This window comes from Nomascus leucogenys, chromosome 8, assembly GCF_006542625.1.
Source record: "Nomascus leucogenys isolate Asia chromosome 8, Asia_NLE_v1, whole genome shotgun sequence".
NCBI classification, from domain to species: domain Eukaryota; kingdom Metazoa; phylum Chordata; class Mammalia; order Primates; family Hylobatidae; genus Nomascus; species Nomascus leucogenys.
Window position 1 is genome coordinate 73,983,286 of NC_044388.1, and position 14,975 is coordinate 73,998,260.

Below are 14,975 nucleotides of genomic sequence, written 5' to 3' on the forward strand. Positions count from 1 at the left end.
CTGCCTTAACCCATCATTCCAGTCTGATCTCCCACTATAAGGTGTCTCTGTTCCTAACCAGGAAATAGGAGTCATAGTGTCTGGATGTACCACTGCTTGGGTTCATTCTTTTGTTTAACGATCCCTTCTGTTTTTCTCAATCTGTACAAATCTTTCAGGACTCAGCTAAAAAAACAAAATGGGCTGGGCGTGGTGGCTCACGCCCATAATCCCAGCACTTTGGGAGGCCGAGGCGGGTGGATCATGAGGTCAGGAGTTTAAGACCAGCCTGTCCAAGATGGTGAAACCCCATCTGTACTAAAAATACAAAAATATTAGCCAGGTGTGGTGGCAGGCGCCTGTAATCCCAGCTACTCAGGAGGCTGAGGCAGGAGAATCGCTTGAACCCAGGCAGCAGAGGTTGCAATGAGCCGAGATAGCACAACTGCACTCCAGCCTGGGAGACAAAGTGAGACTCTGTCTCAAATAAATAAATAAATAAATAAATAAATAAATAAAAGTTATTTTTAACCTCAGCTAGGTGTGATTCCTCCTTTGGCTAAAATTTTTTAAAAGCTTGTATCATTCATTTATCATTGAATAAACAGTTGTGAAGGTCTATGATATGGCAGGCACTATCGTAAGAAATGGATTCAGCAGTGAAGAAAATAAAATGTTCATGTCCTTGTGGATATCATATTATGTAGCACTTTATGTTTTGTGTTACTGCTAATTGTGAATATTTCTTCCCACTTCTAGGTTTTTAAGTTGCTGATGGCAAGGGGTAACCTTTTTCAAGACTGTAGCTCCTTTATGCCAGGTGTTCAGTTTATTTCTCTTGAATGGAATAAAGAAACAGATGTGGAAAATGATAAAATTTTCTATGAATAAGCTGTTTGCTGGAAATAAGAACAATTGTATCAACTTGTGAGCAACCACAGATGGCATTTATTGCTAATAGTTGTAATTCTTACACGTGGGTTCAATAGCCCAGTATATCTGAAAAAGCCTAGGTAGTCACCAGCAAGCGTTATATGAGTTAGTGGTGTCACATAGTTGCCAAAGAAGCCAATTTGACTTGTACCGTATTAATGAAGGTATACTTTCTACAGTAAGGAAGACGATAGTGCTATTCAGCTCAGCTCTGTGCTTACCAGTCTACTCTTAGTTACAATCCATTTCACTGAGGAGACTTCATGAGGTTCTAGGTGGAAGACAGAATGCAGACGCGACCTACAGGAAAGGAGGTCAGGGACTGGAGAACTGTGTCAGTGGCATGGGAAAAGGAGCTGGGAATGTTAAACCTCAAGAAAAGAAGGCTAAGGATGAAAAGATAGGTGTATTTAAATATATGCAAGACTGTCACTGGAAGAGAGTATATGATTGTGCAGGGTGTTCTCAAGGGGAAGATATGGGACCTGCAGGAAGGATGTAAGAAGACAGATTAAGACTCAAAACCATGTCTGGGAATGACAGGGTACATTTTCTTGGAAGGAATTGAGCTTCGTAAACTATGGCAGTCAACAACTTTTCTGTGTCGCTTTAGAGAAACTGAACACTATAGGGTTAGGGTGAAGTAGAGAGGTTAAACTAAACAGCCCTAACACAACCATATTCTATGAGGTCTTCTAATGGAGTAACCCAAGAGATTATAGCCTTTCAGATTGCATCTCCTTTGTTTTTCATATTTATGTACTTGAGAGATGAATTATGAACTGATAAACCCCTTGATTTACTTTTTTCAAAATTTTCAATTTGTACTCTGTATAATCGTTGTATGTCATCTTAAATAGTTTACCTTTTCTGAGCTTTGAGCTCTTTCATGGTAAAGGATCTAAATGTGGCCTGCTGAGCTATGCTCAGAAGAATCTTGGAGACATGAGATTTTATGTCTTCTTTGAATTGAATAACTTAATTTTGATTGTTCTTTTGCATGACATTTTAGCTGTTCTACTTAAAGACCATTTTTGTTGAGTTCATGTAAATCCTCTCTCCTTGGTGAATGCTTAAGGGCATACATTTCAAGCATCTCTTTGCTCTCTCATGGTGATTAAAGATACCAACTTTATAGTGCCTCATCCACGTGCCTCTCAAATTAGCCTTTTGCGGCCCCAAATGTATATCAGTTTCTTTCTTAGTGTGTGGTTTATTTGTCTCTTGAAATTAGGCATTCATTCTTGGTAAGATGTGAATTATTGATGACCCTTTTTGCTTCAGGAGGCACAGATCAATACAATAGTTAGAAGAGTTATGATTTCTATCAATTAAGATTTTAAAAAACTTATAGTGAGCTCTATGCAGGGCATTGTGTAAATGCAGAAAGATATGATTCCTGCCTACAATCAGAGGCAGGAATCATAACTTTCTTGTCTTAGATTTTTTAGGGATTTTAGGCAGAGAATTTGATGTGAGAAGCAATATTCATATAACTTCTTTTTCCTAGGGGGATCTCAAGATAATAACGTATGTAACCTCAATATATTTTACAGCAATAGGAGCTGTTTTTATTATACATAAACTTTGGCATTACTGGCCCTTTTTAAGTAATAGGTGCTTGAGTGCTATTACTTTACTGAATTGTCTTCATAACACACTAATAAAGAATGTGTGGTGGATATTATGAACCTGACTTTACAAAGAAAAAGGCAAGAGAGATGGCAGTGCTACAGCAAGTAGACATGGGCTCTGTAATCAGACCTGAAGTCTTCGGAATAGTGTTTAAAGTCTCTATCATTTTGAAATTTATGGGGGAAGAAGGGCAGACTTTAGCTTCCTATCGTTATGATATCAAATAATTCAAAATAGAGAAGTGTGAATTTAACTAAAAAAGAATATTGTTTGTCTCCTCTGCCAAATGAATTATCTGATGGAAGGGGACTCTTGACATGTAAGGCCTTCGAAGAATGAATAGTTTTTTTAAGAACATGAAATAAATAGACAACTGGCAGCTCTGACGAAAATATTGGAGACACTTTTAAAACCACACTGTGGTTATCTTTTTCTTCAGACTTCTTGGCTTCCTTCATGCTTTTTTGTATAAGTACAAATATAGAAGAGCATAATCTTAACCTTTCTGTAATATTTTTTGTCTACCATAGGGATCCACCATCTCCCATTGGGTTTTGTATTTATATCCGTAAAACAATTGAGAATGATTTAGGTGCAATTAACCTGGTAGGGGAGGCATCTTATTGTAATAGAAACTAGATGATATTGACTTCATTACTACCTATGTTAATATAATAAAACCTCAATTTGTTTTTGTTTTTTGGTGGCTGTTAATTTACAAAGAAAAATACTTGATGTAATTGAATCGATTTTTAAAATACCAATTTTTAAGGGATGTTCTGGTTTCTATAGTATTGAGACCAACTGGCTGTTGGGCATCATTTTGTAGTCATTGCAGCAGTCTCAGTGTTGCACATTTTATTTCTCTGTTTCCTCAGTACCTAACTCTATGTCTAACACATAGAGGGTGCTCACTAAAAGTTAATGAAGGAGTTAGTATCTAGCAAAATGTCACTGAGTGAGGTTCTGAATCATCAAGAAGCGTTCACTTCTGTTCTATGTGCTGCGTTTCCTAAGGCAGGAAAGGGAACTGAAATGCCTTCAATTTTTTTCTGGCCTTAAAGTTGCCAAAGGTTACTTGCATGAATAAAGTAAATTAATAATTGCTTATAAGCAGCATTCTCAACGACTCCAGTTAGAACGGTTTGAGGTTTTCATCCTTGTACATTCTGTGGTTTGCTGAAGTTTTTTTCATACTCCTTCATTCTGTGTTTCCTTCTATCTGAATATCGGCTGGGCTGATTTGGATGCTTGCCTTTTTCTGGTTTGGAGCAGATGATTGACAGAATATGTGTGAAAGTACAAGATCATCTCAACTCCTTACGAAATTGTGGGGGAGATGCTATCCAGGAAGATTTAAAATCAGCAGAGCGGCTCATGCGTGATGCTAAGAACTCTAAAACGGTGAGTTTCACTTCAGGCTGTGTGAGAGTCTGGTATAATAAAAACGTTTCATATAATTTAGTTTTAGAAACCAATTTCAACTTTCTTTCTCTCTCTACCCAATTCCAAGTTTACTAACAAATGGCAAAGTGAACTGAATTAGCCTTGACCTCCTTTCTGTACCTCTGCTGATTACCAATAATCAAGATATAGAATAAAAAGCAGGGGGCCACTGTGATTTACAGAGGGTATGATTGGGCCCTCAGCAACTGAGAGGGAGCTGTAGTTTAAATGAGTAACAGCTCATTTAAAATGATTCTGCTTCTAAACTGATAACATGAAACTCCCCTCTGTTACCCCTAAAAGGAAGCTTCTCTCACATTAGACTTTGGTTCCCAGTGTGTGACTTAGTAGAGTAAGGACTTAACTGTGAGTGAGAAAAACTGGGATCTGGTTTTGGTTCTGCTGCTAGAATCACACAATCACTGAATGTCATTAGTATGAGGAATCTGTAGATCAATCAGATACTCTTGTGATACAATAAGAAATGTATATTTGGTCTTTGTTCCCAGTTCCTGATATGGAGCTTCTAAAACCTTGTAATTTCCTGAGTGATAGGGATGATAGAAGCATCTTTTGTTATAGTATTTGGTCTTTGTCCCTGGTTCCTGAAACAGAGCTTCTAAAACCCCTGTAATTTCCTGAGTGACAGAGATGATAATAACATCTTTTGTTATTAATAAAAAGCCCCTCTCATCACACCAGAGTTTATCCTAATGAGGTGACTCTTCCTGTGCCCCTAGAAAGCTGCAGAATAGGGGAGGTTGCCAGAGGAACCAGCCACGTTATTCGTGAACTGAATCTGTCAGCCCACCCCCTGGACGCCATGGAAATGGAGAGGGGCTGGAGATGGAATGGACACCAGTGGCCAATGATTTAATCAGTCGTGTCTATGTAATGGGTCCTCCATAAAATCTCTAAACAGTAGGCTTCAGAAAACTTTTGGGTTGATGAACTCATCAACGTGCTGGGAGGGCTGTATACCTGCAGAACTCCCCTGAAGCTCCCCCGACCCTGTACTTTACCCTATACATCTTCTGTTTGGCTATTCCTGAGCTGTATCTTTTATAATAAACCAGTAATCATAAGTAAAACGCTTGGCTGAGTTCTGTAAGTCATTTTAGCAAATTATGGAACCTGAAAAAGGATTTATGGGAACCCCTTGAATTTAAGGCTTGTTGGTTAGAAGTACCAGTGACAACCTGGGACCTGTGAGTGCCATCTGAATTGGGGATAGTCTGGTGGGACTTAGTCCTTCACTTTTGGGATCTGAGGCAAACTCCAGGTAGACAGTGTCAGAATTGAATTGAATAGACTTGTAGGACACCCATTTAGCGTATGCAGAGAACTGGAGACTTGCCCGGTGTGGCAAACACCTACACTTTTGGTGACAGAAGTGTTGTGAGTAAAAACAGCTCAACTTTCATACCCCAGATGAAGACATTAAGACATGAAGGAGAGCTGGGCATGGTGGTATGCGCCTGTAATCCCAGCTACTCGGGAGACTGAGACAGGTGAATCGCTTGAACCTGGGAGGTGGAGGTTGCAATGAGCCGAGATCGCGCCATTGTACTCCGGCCTGGGCAACAAGAGCAAAACTCCATCTCAAAAAAAAAAAAAAAAAAAGACATGAGGGGGTAGTGTATTATTCCTGTGGTTTCAAAGCTGCTTAATGACAGAAGTGGTCAATGTGAAAGTCTCCTAATACCCAGTCTAGTGTTTCTTAGGGTTGCTGTGACTCATTGAATAAAAATGAATGCCCATAGTTTGGACCTCAGTTTATTAATCTGTGCAAAGAGCCTTTGACTGAGAAGAGAGTATCCCTACCAGTATTCCTTCACCCTTCTCATTCACTCTGCAATGACTTTGATTGAAATATTTACCGAATTCTAAATAGGTTATTTTTTATTTCTCTTACAGTTGTTACCAAATTTATACCATGTTGGTGGTGCATCTTGGGCGGGAGCCAGTGGCTTACTATCCAGTCCAATTCAGGAGACCCTGGAATCAATGGCTGGAGAAGTTACAAGAGTAGTAGATGAACAACTAAAGGTTTGTGGGGTTTGTTATTTGAGAAATGAAATTCTTAAGATTTAACTATGTATGATAGCATTTTATTCCATAGCTATCTATGTTTTATAGACTTGTATGTGTGCATGCTGCAAAGATGTACTTGTAGTAAAAATTGAATACTGTGTCTTTTCCAGCTTCATTATAAGTTTTGGAAAGACTGCTTGCATAATCATTTTTGATGGTAAACCTCTAAATGTACCTAATAAATTATGGGTTGCCACTGATAAAGAAATGATTGATTTCTATTTAGGGGGTAGAAAGAGAAGTGTGCTTCCGGAAAAAATACCTTCTGTTATTAACATCTGATTTAGAGAATCGGGAAAATGATGGTAACTACATTTACAGTACCTAGATGGTGCTTATGTGGGGAGTCTGCCACTAGGTAAATAGATAATCTTGTAAGGAGCTGGTTGAAAGACTAGGAAAGGTATTTAAATGTAATTACAAGGTACCCAAGGTTGCAGAGACCTGCCTATAGATTCACTGAAAAAAGGTAAAAAAAGAAACAAAAAGTTATTGAAACTTTTGGGGAATAGAGTAAACTAAGACCAGCTTTTGCTTAAAGTAACTTCAAGAAACAGCTACACTAGATAAATTTCGCATTCAGAAAGTTTTCATCACTTCCAATCTGCCTATCAAGGTAGCCTTTAAAAACTGTGTCTGAATTTCTATAATTATTTGGCCTGTTTTCTTCTGAGAACACAATTACTACAGCATATAGGGATTTGAAGTGCAACTCATTAATAACTTTGCAGCATGTTAATTACTCTCTTTGACAATTAAGTTAATGAAGGAGAAAGTGTGGGGTTTTCTTTTTAAGGAGTTTAATCCCCTGTCTTCCTGTGCGTATAATACAGAGGGACTCTGTATGTCATTTTTATTTTATTTAATCATGGTTGTTTTGAATCCATCCTGAGCAGAGACAAATGGGCAGAAAAAGGACTGTGGATGGTAGAGTTCTGCTAGACCATTTGTTACCTAATAGCACTTGTTTGATCCTGCATAAAGGATAACATATTTAAAACAAAATCGGCTTTGTTATTATTATTATTTTTTTTTTGACAGAGTCTTGCTCTGTCACCCAGGCTGGAGTGCAGTGGTGCGATCTCGGCTCACTGCAAGCTCCGCCTCCCGGGTTCACGCCATTCTCCTGCCTCAGCCTCTCCGAGTAGCTGGGACTACAGGCGCCCGCCACCACGCCTGGCTAGTTTTTTGTATTTTTGGTAGAGATGGGGTTTCACCGTGGTCTCGATCTCCTGACCTCGTTATCCGCCCGCCTCGGCCTCCCAAAGTGCTGGGATTACAAGCGTGAGCCACCGCGCCTGGCCTGTTATTTATTTTTTAACTGTAGAAAATGAATTACTCTTTGTGAAATGTTTAAACAATAGTAACATATAGGGGAAAAAAGAAAGTGAAAATCCCCTGAGATCCCAGAGGTAGTGTCTCTGTGAATATCTTAGTGAATTTCTAGACATTCTGTGCCTATATACACAGTTTTTTATATAAGTGATAATACTATATATACTGATTGGTAACCTTGTTCTATTTGGTACAATGTCATGAATACAATTATAGGTTGATGAATAATCATTTTTAATGGCTATGTGGTATTCCATTGCATAGATGTACCAGCATAATTTATTTTATAATTTCTGATTAATTTAGTTAGGGTAAATGTCTATAATTGACCCATCGTTATGTCAGATAGTATTATACTTTCATATGTATTCACACACTGCTATTCACTAGTGCAGGCAATTGCTGATTTTGCCACATCTTCAACAATGCTAAGTTTATCAACCTTTTAATATTTTTCAATGTAACGGGAAAAAAATTTTCATTGTGTCTTTTTGTTTGTTTTTTGAGATGGTGTCTGGCCTTGTCACCCAGGCTGGAGTGCAGGGGCATGATCTCAGCTCACTGTAACCTCTGCCCCCCCGGGTTCAAGCTATTCTCCTGTGTCAGCCTCCCAAGTAGCTGGGACTACAGGTGCCGGCCACCATGCCCGGCTAATTTTTGTATTTTTAATAGAGATGGGGTTTCACCATATTGGCCAGGCTGGTCTCAAACTCCTGACGTCAGCTCAAGTGATCTGCTTGCCTTTGCCTCCCAAAGTGCTGGGATTACAGGCATGAGCCACCGCTCCTCGCCTCATTGTGTCTTTTGGATTTCTTCAATAACTCAGTGATGCATCAAATAATTTCATTCCCCCTTTGTATTTCTTCTTCTGTAAATTGTGTATTCATATCCATTGCCTAATTTGTTTCATTAAAGTATTTGTAAGAACTTATTCCATACTGAAAATTGGCTAGAATTTAAATGGGCATGAAACATTTGTAATAGGACCTTTCCTATCAAACACCTTCAAACTGTTAATTGTCATTTCAGCTGGTCTAAACAACAAACCACCCCTTATACCTTTGGTGTTCATTTCCTTCTCATTGCATGGAATTGTTGAAATGGATTCTTGCCAGTCTCTTTCTTAGGAAAGAGCAGAAGGAAAATATCTGAAGTATAACAATTTGAATTTTTTAAAGCCTAAAATAATATAAATATATTTAGGATTCAAAATATTTTCTGTAAATAGGCATTTCCTACATTATTTTGACCTTGATTTCTCTGACCCCTCTTTAAACATCACCAGTGTTCTTCATTCATCATCGCCTCCTTATTTGCAAATATCATAGCATGCTTTTCTCTCATTCTCACTATTTCTAAGGTCCCAGGCCTCCAAATGGCCTTTTCCCCACCTTTTCCTGTTCCCTACTCACTTGTTTTTATTATTCTCAGTCCTTCTGAGTTTCAAGTTTCTTTTCCTTTGGGGATGTCTGGAATGAATCAGAGAAAATCCTCAACCAAAACGTCTTAATTAAATGTACTTTAAAATGTTCTTTTAACTGGGTGTACATTTCATTTTTGATACTTATAATGGACTTCCTTATATTTCCTTCCAGTTTACATGACAAGTGGACAATCTTTTACTATTAAAAAAATACCATTTGTCTATATAAATTTCTAATGCATTGATTTTCTTAAAATTATGTAGGGAAAATGTATTTTTAATATAACTAGTGTTCAGTTTTAAACTATTGTGGCTGTTACTGAATTCACTACTACTATCAAATTTTCCTAGTTAAAAATTTTCCTTTTTCTATTTCCCACATTCTCTAAAATTAACATGTTAAACTTGCAAGAGCTAAAGTCGATGGATTATCTTGTTTAAATGTTATTTTGTAAAAATAGTTTTTATTATAGGGAGTGGTAGAATAAGAAAAGGAAGCTAGCAGGCCTAGATTTGTGTCCTGGGTTTCCTGCTAAGCAAGTTGCTTAACTTTTTTGGACCGCATTTCCTTCTGCAAGATTATCTTGGCCTCATGATAATCAGGGGGATTTATTCCAGCTCTAATATTTGATCATCCTGTACCATGGCCAGTCATAGACATTTTGAACATTGAATAAGTTCAAATAGCTCTTTAAGCCATCTTTCCAAAGTATTATTTCAGAAAGCAAAATAAATGGCCAGATAAACCAGCCTTCTTAGTATACTTCCTGGAGGAGAAAAAAGCAGTAAGTCTGGAGAAATTCCTTCTTTGAAGGAGATGATGTTTTCTCTAAACTGGCCTGTTTTAGGTATTTCAGAATGACAACACTCCCCTGTTTTCCCTCTTTTGATCCTAACATTTATTCCTGGAGTAGTAGTAGATGAACAAGGGGGATTTGAATGTTTTAACATAAGGAAACATTCATTTCTCCCTTCTGGACTTAAAGTCTAGGGTATTTGTGTTGGCCTAGGAAATTCTTAATTTCATTCAGGGCTTAAATGGTAAAATACTTGACTGGTGAATTTCAGCTTTACTTAGGATATGAGGCCTGAGGGGTTTAGGTGGCATTTTGTCAACTATTAACTCAGTTTGGCCAGAAGAGTTCTCTGAGTTTTCTTCTTTCTAGACTTTATATTTTCCAGAGCAAAAGAAAGGAAGATTTCAGGGCATTTTAGCATGGAAGTTGTATTTGCTTGTAATGAATTACAAGTCATTGGCTCACTGCAAGAATATGAGAGCATAGCTGCCATGTTAAGGAGATTAATCCAATTTATTTTACAAATTTTGAACAGGTTTCCTAAGTACCATTAGTTATTTTTACAGTTAAGAAATATAGATCTTCATAACTGTCATTAGAGATACATCAAAACAAAATCGGATTATCATATTTCAAAAACAGGGCCTGTTCATTGCAAGTTGTCTGAAGGTAGTAAAACAGAGAGACTAACAAAATGAAGACCATATAAGAAAAGTTAGGAAATATGGATAGAATGAGAAATTTAGCATAAGCCTAATTTAGATTTCCCCCCAAAAAGGAAACAGAGACTAGGGGAAGGCAACATTTGAAGAGATGACAGCTGAGAATTTCAGAGATGAATTAAAGGCCAGAATCTTCTGATGCAGGAGGCCCGGTGAAACCTAAAGCAGGATAGAGAAAAGCAAATTCAGATCTAGAATCGTTGTAATAAAAAGTGAAGAGTGCTGAAGATAAAGATCTTGAAAGGAGGCCAGAGTTGGTGGTTGGGGGCAGGCAGGGAGAGGCTCTTTTTTATTACTTAAAAAAAGACCGATATTAACACTGACAGCTCACTTCTCAATAGTTAATGGAATCCAAAAGACAATGAAATAATATTTTTAAACTTTAGAGAGTACATAACGTATCAATCTAGAATTATATACCCAATGGACCTAGTTTTTATAAATGAAGATGAAAGCATTTTCATCACTGCAAAAACTGAGATCATTTACTGTTACTAGACTACACACACACAGACACACAGACACACACACACACACACACACACAAACACACACACACACACCAAACACTAAAGGATATACTTTAGGACAAGGAAAAATTATCTAAAAAATGTAGTCTGAGCTAAAGAAAGACTAATGAGCTGGGAAGGTCCAAATATGAGTAAATAGTAACATTACATGAAACGATGACATTAATGTCTAACACGCTATAAAATTTTAAAAAGCAAGTACTGAAAGTGAGTGTATAAGTTAGTAGAAAGTCAGTTAAAGCAATCCAAGGTCCTAGTTTTATTCTAGAGAAGTGTTAAGAACTCAGCATTAGACCTGCATTGCCCAATGTGTTACACATTAACCACATGTAGCCATTAAAATTACAATTAAACAAAATTCAAAATTCAGTTTCTCCCTTGCACTATGTACGTTTCAAGGGATCAGTAGCCACATGTGACTAATCTCTCCCTTATTAGACAGCACAGATATTCCTATCATCTCAAAGTTCTATTGGACTGTGTTGCTTTACACATGAAGTAAATTATGCATGTTAAAATTCCTAGTATAATCACTAAAACAGAGGCACTAAACTAGAAGTTACACTGCATTTCTAGAAGAGCATTAGGAAATGTTGGGTTATTTTTGGTGTCACAGTGACTGACATGGGCAGGTGACAGTGATCCTAAATATCGTACAAGGTTGAGTTCCAAGCCAGAATTGATCCCACCCAAATGGCAATAGAAGAGGTATCACCAGAGAGAAACAGGTCTGTGAATAATGACAAATGGTCCAGTTTTCCAGAAATATGTAAGAATTTGAAGTGTGTGAGCATCTAATCATATGGCTCATATATAAATGAATGAATAAGTGGACAAAATTACAAAGAAAAATGGACAAATTTGCCATTGTGGTAGAGAGCTTTTAAAATAACTGTCCATAATTGATAGATCAAGTAAAACAATGATGAAGAAGATTTGAACAACAGAAATCTTAATTGTAATCTAATGCAACTATTCAATCAGTGCACAACAAAAGGAGAATGTGAAATTTTTTTCAGGTGTCCATGGAATATTTATGAAAAATGCCCATGAAGTCATAAAGGTCATCTGCACAATTTCAGAGACCATATTTTCTGGTCTCAATTCAAATAACTTAGAAATTAATAACAAAAGATAACTAAAAAAGACCCCACATGTTTATAAATTTAAAAATGACTTCTAACTCATGGGTCAAAGAGGAGGACATAATTTAAATCAGACAATATAAGGAATTAAACAGTAATGTAAATAGTAACATAAGAACCTGTAGGAGGCAACTAAACCAGTACTTAGGGTGAAATACATGATTTTAAATACCAATATTGGAAGTGAGGAGAGGCTGAAAACTAATGAGCTGTTAATGGATAACTTAAGAAGTTGGCAGTGAGGGTCATGATGCCTACAACATGCTTTCAGGTGTTTCAGAGAGGGGGGAACAAATATTGCAAATTATTAGCACCTGGTGAATTTTAAGAGTTAGGTTTATAGATGCTTATTGTCCTATTTTTTCCAATTTTTTGTAGGTCTAGATTTTTTTTTAAATAGGGGAAAATATTTCCTTTAAAGTCAGGAATAAGGCAAAGATGTTTATTATCATCACTTCTATTCAGCTTTATACTGAAGGTCTTAGCCAGTGCAATATGATAAGCAAAAGAAATGAGAAATGTAAGAATTAAAAATGAAGAAAAATTATCAGAATTTGCAGATTTTGTGATGTCCTACATAGAAAACCCAAAAGAATCTGCAGGTAAGTTATTGAATTTGTGTGATAAGGTTTCTAGATGTAGAGCAATATGTAAAAAGTTAGGCCAGGCACAGTGGCTCACACCTGTAATCCTAGCACTTTGGGAGGCTGAGGCTGGAAGATCTCTTGAGCCAAGGAGTTTGAGACCAGCCTGGACAATACAGTGAGACCTCATCTCTACAAAAATTTTAAAAATTAGCTGGACATGGTGGCCCATGCCTGTAGTCCCAGCAAGGTGGGAGTGAGCTATGATTGCACCACTGCACTCCAGCCTCGGTGGCGGAATGAGATCCTGTCTCAACAACAACAACAACAAAAAATTGTGTTTCTATATGTCAGCAACAACTAGTTAGAAAATGTGATTAAAAATACTCACCATTTAAAATAGTAACAGAGAGCCTGGTATGGTGACTCACATTTGTAATCCCAGCACTTTGGGAAGCTGAGGCAGGTGGATCACCTGAGGTCAGGAGTTCGAGACCAGTCTGGCCAACATGGCAAAACCCCATCTCTACTTAAAAAATACAAAAAAATTAGCCAGATGTGGTGGCAGGTGCTTGTAATCCCAGCTACTCAGGAGGCTGAGGCAGAAGAACAGCTTGAACCCGGGAGATGGAAGTTGCAGTGAGCCGAGATCATGGCACCACTGCACTCCAGCGTGGGTGACAGAGCGAGACTCCATCTCAGAATAATAATATTAATAATAAAATAGTAACCGAAAAATCCAAAGTACCTAGGAAATAAATCACACAAAAATCTCTAACACCTCAATGGAGAAAGGTTATTGAGAGACTTTAAAGAAATTCTAAAATAAAAATATGTGTCATATTTGTGGGTAGGAAAAGTTATTGTTACAGGTATCAGTTTTTCCTCAAATTTATCTGTTATTTGATAATTCTAATAGACATTCCAATAGGTTTTTAATAGAACTTGACAAAGCTGATTCTAAACATATGGAAAAGCAGTGTTCAAAAATAGCCCAGACACATATAAAGAAGAACAAGAAGGTTGGTAGTCTTGTTCTACTACATGTTAAGACTTAGGATAATTAGGAAAATATGCAGAGGTAGATGAACCAAAAAAACAGATCCAATAAATAGACCCATACATATATTCAAATGTTAGAAATGACAGAGGTAGCACTGAAGTTTAGTACAGAAAAGATGGACTATACCCGTACTTAGTGAGTCCTTGGGCCTGTAATACTTTTTAATATGTTCTTTAGTGATTGTTTTAAGAAGTGTGCCAGGCCCTGGGGATGTAAAGTGGGCTTCACAATTGCCACCAGGTTCTAACTTTGTATCTGGAGTCTGATGACTCTAGCTCTCTGTGAAGTTTCAGAATTCTATTAAAATTCATATAAATTTTTCTGGATAAGTGTTCATCAGATTCTCAAAGGCGTGTCTTGGCCCAAAAATGGGTAAAAGTCACTAACTTCTTGAGCATTTTATTTTATTTTTTATCACTGAGGTTCCAACTGTATGGCAGCAGGAAAGAGTGCATGTCATCAAATACAGCTTGGAGTGTGAAGAGAGTAGGGGAAGAAAGAAAGTCTTCTCAAAGAAAAATATTGAGCTGAGTATAGAGGAGTACGGATGTTTTATTCTGGCCCAGAGGGGAAAATGGAGGAATCTAAGCCAAGAAAAGATTGTGTACAAAGCATGGAAACAGAGCCTGGATCATACGGGGAACTGCAACCATGATTGGATTATGAATAGTTATAAAGGAAATGGAGAGATATGGCAAGAAATGAAGCTGGCAAGCTCAGCATCTACCAGATACTTCAGGGATTTTTATTCTGTGCTAAAGAATAATAATTTTGACATATTTCCACTTTTGAGGAAATATCTAGGAATAAATTTAGCATGTTTTGGAGATAGTTGTGGTGGAAGGGGTTGAGGTAGGTAGAGTCTAGTGAGACTTGCAAATTTCTCATCTAGTTTAATGCCATTCTTCACAGTAAAGAACTTAGCAAGAAAGGCTGATTTTGCTGTTGTAGTTGTTATTGTTTGAGTGCGGAGGGGAGGACAACACATTGCAGTTGACCTTTCCATGGCACATATTCAGGCGGAAAAGTTTCCTAGGCTTTACTGTGTATATATTATATCATATGTATTATATAGGTGATTGTAGATAAATATTTGGTTGAGACTCACTGGAATATAGGTAACAGTTTGAAGCCATGGGAAAGATGGATGTTGAACAGGGTCTGGTGTGCAGAGGTCCATGGGGCATGAAGGAGAGGCTGCAGTCCTCTCTTATCTTTCTCCCAGTTCTGCCACTGCAAAGTTTTACCCTGGCAGCCCTAGATACTGTTTACTTAAGAGAACAAGGGAA

At 37.5% G+C, this 14,975-nt stretch overlaps 1 protein-coding gene across 13 annotated transcripts in view; it reads left to right on the forward strand.

Moving 5' to 3' along the window:
- CARMIL1 (capping protein regulator and myosin 1 linker 1) overlaps positions 1–14,975 on the forward strand; it is a 346,067-nt gene that overhangs the window by 259,646 nt on the left and 71,446 nt on the right. For all 13 annotated transcript variants that reach the window (XM_030817391.1, XM_030817392.1, XM_030817397.1 and 10 more), the window contains 2 exons: positions 3,823–3,951; positions 5,911–6,042. In XM_030817391.1, the coding sequence (XP_030673251.1) occupies positions 3,823–3,951; positions 5,911–6,042 (261 nt within the window). The remainder of the gene's footprint in view (positions 1–3,822; positions 3,952–5,910; positions 6,043–14,975) is intronic.